Source organism: Heptranchias perlo, unplaced genomic scaffold (assembly GCF_035084215.1).
Source record: "Heptranchias perlo isolate sHepPer1 unplaced genomic scaffold, sHepPer1.hap1 HAP1_SCAFFOLD_60, whole genome shotgun sequence".
Classification (NCBI taxonomy): Eukaryota; Metazoa; Chordata; class Chondrichthyes; order Hexanchiformes; family Hexanchidae; genus Heptranchias; species Heptranchias perlo.
The window spans coordinates 4,704,479-4,710,734 of record NW_027139623.1 but is presented as its reverse complement, the minus strand read 5'-3'; the positions used below and the strand labels follow the sequence as shown (position 1 = coordinate 4,710,734).

General features: G+C 45.9%; 1 protein-coding gene and 1 non-coding gene across 2 annotated transcripts; both read right to left on the bottom strand.

Annotated features, from left to right (window-relative positions):
- Positions 1 to 510: 510 nt before the first annotated feature.
- On the bottom strand, positions 511 to 1,914 carry LOC137316847 (zinc finger protein 271-like). The gene has a single exon (XM_067980689.1). The coding sequence runs from the start codon at positions 1,912 to 1,914 to the stop codon at positions 652 to 654; it is 1,263 nt and encodes a 420-aa protein (XP_067836790.1). The 3' UTR covers positions 511 to 651.
- Positions 1,915 to 5,561: 3,647 nt separating this feature from the next.
- trnag-ucc (transfer RNA glycine (anticodon UCC)) lies at positions 5,562 to 5,633 on the bottom strand. The gene has a single exon. It is a non-coding gene; the product is annotated as a tRNA-Gly (tRNA).
- Positions 5,634 to 6,256: the final 623 nt, after the last annotated feature.

Below are 6,256 nucleotides of genomic sequence, written 5' to 3'. Positions count from 1 at the left end.
CCAAGGATATATTGGCCTTGGAGGGGGGACAGTGCGGATTCACCAGAATGACACTGAGGCTTGAAGGGTCAAATTAATGGGGACCGGTTGTATTCCCTTGGTTTGCATTCCCTTGAGTTTAGAAGGTTGAGAGGTGAACTGATCCAGATATTTAAAATTATAAAGGGATTCGATAGGGTAGAAATACAAACTATTTTCTCTGATGGGGGAATCCATAACAAGAGGGCATAAACTTAAATTTAGAGTTAGGGCGTCCAGGAGTGAAATCAGGAATTTCTTTCCCACACAAGGGTAGTGGAAATCTGCGCAGGCTGATTGAAGTGGACCCTGTGATATAATAGAATTTTCTGTCCTGTCAGACTTGGACATCTTGTAGATCCATCTTTCAAAAAGGTAGAGGAACTCAGTTCTAAGATGGATTCCACTTACTTCATCATAATTCCTCAATCACCTTGTCTTATCATCGAGATATCAAGGACGAGAAAGACTGTGTCTAAAAGAAAGCTGATTTATTTGACACTTTTACAGAATTCTAATACTGCAATCCTGTTAAATGGATTATTAACATCAGAAACAATCCCCAACTGCCAGAATGAACAGGGTTGAGTCCTGCATGTGATTAACAGCAGTCATAACAGCAGAACCCTGCAGTCAGATGTGAACTCGCTGGTGTATTAGTAGGCTGGATGACAGAGTGAATCCTTTCCCACACACAGAGCAGGTGAACGGCCTCTCCCCAGTGTGAATACGTTGGTGTCTCAGTAGATCCCTTGTTCTTTTAAAGTTCTTCCCACAGTCAGAACATTGAAAGGGTCTCTTATCAGTGTGAACATGTTGATGTTCAATGAGGTAGGATGACCGAGTGAATCTCTTCCCACACACAGAGCAGGTGAACAGCCTCTCCCCATTGTGAATATATTGGTGTGTTTGCAGGTTGGATGACTGAATGAATCTCTTCCCATACTCAGTGCAGGTGAACGGCCTCTCCTCAGTGTGAGTCCGTTGGTGTGTCAGTAGATCCTTTTTTCTTTTAAAGCTCTTCTCACAGTCAGAACATTTAAAAGGTCTTTTATCAGTGTGAACGAGTTGATGTGTCAGAAGGCTGGATGACTGAGTGAATCCCTTCCCACACACAGAGCAGGTGAACGGCCTCTGGCCAGTGTGAATTCGCTGGTGTCTCAGCCGGTGGGATGATCGAGTGAATCTCTTCCCACACACGGAGCAGGTGAATGGCCTCTCCCCAGTGTGAACTCGCTGGTGTATCAGTAGACTGGATGATCGAGTGAATCCCTTCCCACAAATGGAGCAGGTGAACGGCCTCTCCCCAGTGTGAGTGCGTTGGTGTGTCAGCAGATCACTTTTTCTTTTAAAGCCCTTCTCACAGACAGAATATTTAAAAAGTCTCTTATCAGTGTGAACAAGCTGATGTTCAATAAGGCTGGATGACTGAGTGAATCCCTTCCCACACACGGAGCAGGTGAACGGCCTCTCCCCAGTGTGAACTCGCTGGTGTGTCAGCAGGTTGGATGACTGAGTGAATCCCTTCCCACACTCAGTGCAGGTAAACGGCCTCTCCCCAGTGTGAGTGCGTTGGTGTGTCAGCAGCTCATTTCTGCTTTTAAAACTCTTGTCACAGTGAAAATATTTGATAGGTCTCTTATCAGTGTGAACAAGTTGATGTTCAATGAGGCTGGATGACTGAGTGAATCTCTTCCCACACATGGAGCAGGTGAACGGCCTCTCCCCAGTGTGAACTCGCTGGTGCGTCAGCAGGTGGGATGACTGAGTGAATCCCTTCCCACACACGGCGCAGGTGAACGGCCTCTCCCTAGTGTGTCTGCGTCGATGAGTTTCCAGCTGGGACGGGTAATTGAATCCCTTCCCACAGTCCCCACATTTCCACGGTTTCTCCATCCTACGGGTGTCCTTGTGTCTCTCCAGGTTGGACGATCAGGTGAAGCCTCGTTCACACACAGAACACGTGTGCGGTTTCTCCCCGCTGTGAATGGTGCGATGTTTTTTCAGGTTGTGGAACTGGTTAAAGCTCTTTCCACAATCAGTGCACTGGAGTTTACAGAAGTCCTCACAGTGAATACAGAATAGAAATTCAGAACAGGCAATTCCAGTTCCTATGGAACATTCTTCCTGCTCATTCCCCCAGACTGTAAATTCCCGTCTCACACACTCACCCTGCTCCCTCTGCTGAAACCCAAACCTATCGCACCATCGCCAACATTTGGGTTGGGTTGGAGGCCTTGAATCTGAGTTGGGAAATATAATTGGAGAAACATCATTCAATTTAGAAAGTAAACTATTCAAAATCAAACAATATGGATTACTGTAATTATTATAGTCCTTTCACGCCAAGTGGGAAACAGGTGATGTCTGGGCTGTGGCTGAGTGTTTGTGCCTGGTTACACAGCGTGTCCCTCTCTCTCCGCTTCAAATGCGCTTCTTTTGGCTCACGGCCTCATTCACACATCCAACTGACTGAAGCCCTTTAAAGCTCCTCTGAAGCCGTCGTTTGTTTCTTTACTTGACCCATTACCACCCTCCTTGCCTTGCACCATCATCCCTTTTTTTGCTTTATCACTCCTGCCCTCCACACGATCACAGACCTTCGCTATTATTCTTTCCGTCCCCGCCCCCTCTTTCCCTGCCTCTCTCCTTGCTTAAAAACTGTTAATTCTTAGACTTCTTCAATTTCTGACAGAACCTTAACACTAATCTGAAACGTTAACTCTGTTTCATTCTCCACGGATGCTGCCCGACTTGCTGAGGATGTCCAGCATTTTCTCTTTATATTTCACATTTCCAGCATCCGCAGTATTTTGCTTTTGATTGGTTAAACCTCGCGCTTCGAAACCCCATCACAGAAATATCGGCGTGAGTTATACAATGGCGGATAACCTTACCCGAAATGCCCCGCGCGGTAGAATACGGTCTATCTCAATTCGAAGGGGAGCAGCGCGCAGGAGCAAGAAGGCCCAATGACCGGAGCATGCGCGGTGCTGGTCCCGGACACTGAGCTGGGCCGAGCGGAGTCTGAGCAACTCTGAGTGCGGCTCAGACGCTGAATCACAGCCGGGGTGCCCGGCGGACGGGCGGGCGGGGAGCTCCTGGCAACATTAAAACCCTCACCCAGCGCCTCCCCCTTCATACCCGCCGCTTCCCGGTTTCTTCTCCCGTTTCCACCGAGTCCGACTCGCGACAAACTCCAGGAGCAACGCGCTCCCAGAATGCAGGCGGGCCTGGGGAGCATGCGCAGTCTGAACGGAAATATCAGCGCCTTGGAGATAGAGGGGTATCTGGGGCGCGGGGGATTGTGGTGCCTTCGGCCGCCATTAGTCGCCGGGCTTCGGTGAGTGTTTTTTTGCCCGTGTCGCGCACAGAACCGTGTCGAGAAATGCGGACTGAGGAGTTCAGAGCCGGTTTGCTGAACAGACACTGATCGTACAATGTAGAACAGTGTTTCTCAAACCTTTTTCCTCGTGACCCGTTGGAAGAAAAGCACTTCCCTCAGGGACCCAAAACAATAATATCTTCTGACTGGAGTTTTCTTCAAATCTCAGTAAAGGTCAGGACATGCTAGCTCTTCTCTTCACTTCACTTCAAGTATTAACTAAAATTAGACATCGACGTTACTTGAAAAACATTTTAAATACAGTATAAATACAGTAAAAGATCAGGATCCGTTTTACTTACTTAATATGACAGGTGAGTCTGCCTGTTGTTCGTGATCTCGTTTCAATCTGGATCAAGAGATGAAAGCGCTCCACGCATATCAGATGCGCTGTTGAGTCGGTTTCTTTCTCTTGTTTTTAACCTTCTCAAAGTTGAAAATCCCAGTTCGCACATGTCGGTTGTTGTGAACAGCAGCAACAACCGAACACTAATCTTACGTAATAGTGGATAATCTTTGAAAGCATTGATCCAAAAAGAAGACAAACGGAATGACTTGTGGCCTGTTTTCAGTGTGCTCACAGGTGAGTCGCACCAGCTCGTTTTCATGCTCATGCATCAAGTTTAGCTTCAATATTGATTCAGGATTTTCGAAAGCAAAAGTATCTTTCACCCAACGCTTTTCCATCAAATTTTCAAAACCCTCTGCAGGGAAGTGGCGATCAAAATGGTCAGACAGAGCAGCGAGATTTAACTGTATGACACATTTAATTTCATTCCTTTTATCTTCATTGATGCTGTTCTCTCCACCCCAGAGGGCTGTGGATGTTCAGTCGTTTAGTGTATTCAAGATTGATTTTGATAGATTTTTGGACAAGGCAATCAAGGGATATGGGGACAGGACGGTAAAGTGGAGATGAGGTTGAAGATCAGCCATGATCTGTTGAATGGTGGAGTAGGCTCGAGGGGCCGAATGGCCTACACCTACTCATATTTCATGTGTTATTATCCTGCAAGAGGTGCGGTGCCCAGAGCTGAACACAGTACTCTAAATGAGGTCTAACCAGAGCTCTGTGTAACTGTGACATGACTTCCACTCCTTTTTATTTTATGTCCTTTGAGACAAAGATCAAAATTCTATTACCATATTAACTTATTTTTGCACCTTTTAGTGAATTCTGTACTTGGTCTCATAAATCCCTCTGCTCGTCCACAGTTCCTACTTTCTTGCCAATTAGAAAATACTCTGATCTATCTTTTTATGGTCCAAAGTGGATGACCTCACACTTCCCCACGTTGAACTCCATCTGGCACAGTTTCACCCACTCACTGAATCTACCAATGTCCCTTTGCAACTTTCTGCTCACATCTATAATACTTACTGTGCCTCGCAACTTAGTGTCGTCAGCACATTTGGATATAAGGCTCGCTACATAAGAACGTAAGAAATAGGAGCAGGAGTAGGCCATAAGGTCCCACGAGCCCTCTCTGCCATTCAATCAGATCAGGGCTGATCTTGACCTCAACTCCACTCTCCCTCCCTATCCCCATATCTTTTGATTCCCGAGAGTCCAAAAATCTATCGATCTCAGCTTTGAATATACTCAACGACTGAGCATCCACAGCCCTCTGGGGTTGAGAATTCCAAAGATTCACAAATATTTGAGTGCAGAAATCTTTCCTCATGTCGGTCCAAAATGGCCGATCCCTTATCTTGAGACTATGAGCTCCAGTTCTTGACTCTTCCGTCAGGGGAATCAGCCTGTCAGCATCTACCCTGTCAAGCCGTCTAAGAATACTATACATTTCAATGCGCTCACCTCTCATTCTTCTAAACTGCACCGAATATAGGCCAATTTTACACAATATTTCCTCATACTACAATTGCAGCAAGAACTCCTTACTCTTATATTCCAACACCCTTGCAATAAAGGCTAACATATCATTTGCCTTCCTCACTCTCATTAGACCCTTTGTAGCTCACTATTTCCAGCATGTTTTTCCTCTATTCCGTCGAAGGGGAAAAGAAATGAACGTTGAAAACATTTTACTATAATTACACCCGTTTATGTTTTGGAAGCAATATCCAACGGAACTGCATCAAATTCGATTGCAAACTTCGAGTTTCTGAAGGAAATAAACTAATAAGAATAATTAATTGCGATGGCCGGGAATCGAACCCGGGTCAACTGCTTGGAAGGCAGCTATGCTCACCACTATACCACCATCGCTACACATTAGTGGTAATAAAAGAGTTCCCAAATATCAGAGCCTGAACAGAAACTGCAGACTGTTGGATTTTGTTCTTCATTTTTCCTGGTTTCTGACGGATCCTTTCTCGCTCTGTTGCAGTTCCCGTCTCCGCCCAGTCGATGTCGCCAACTCCCAATCAACGGAAATTACACAACAGCCAGTAATTCTTCACCTGATATCGGCCGCATCACCCATTCAGTGAGGTTAAATAATTATATTAAATCATTACGGAGACCTGACTACCAGCTGGGCACGAATGGCTGCTTAATATTCAAGTCTATAAGATATTTAGAAAGGACAGAGAAGTCGGGAAAGGAGGGGGAGCAGCAATATTACTAAAGGACAATATTACAGCAGTTGAAAGATAGAATATCAGTGAGGGTGAGAGAGACCCATCACAATTGCTCCCACTGTACTATTCCAGATGGTAGAAGAAGGGCGAGTGCGGGAAGATTTCTTCATTCGTTGTGAAAGTGTTTGTGATATTGTGGAAATGTCTGGAAGAGGAAAAACCGGCGGTAAAGCTCGGCCAAGGCCAAGTCTCGCTCATCCCGGGCCGGACTGTAATTCCCTGTGGGCCGTGTTCACAGTCTCCTGCGAA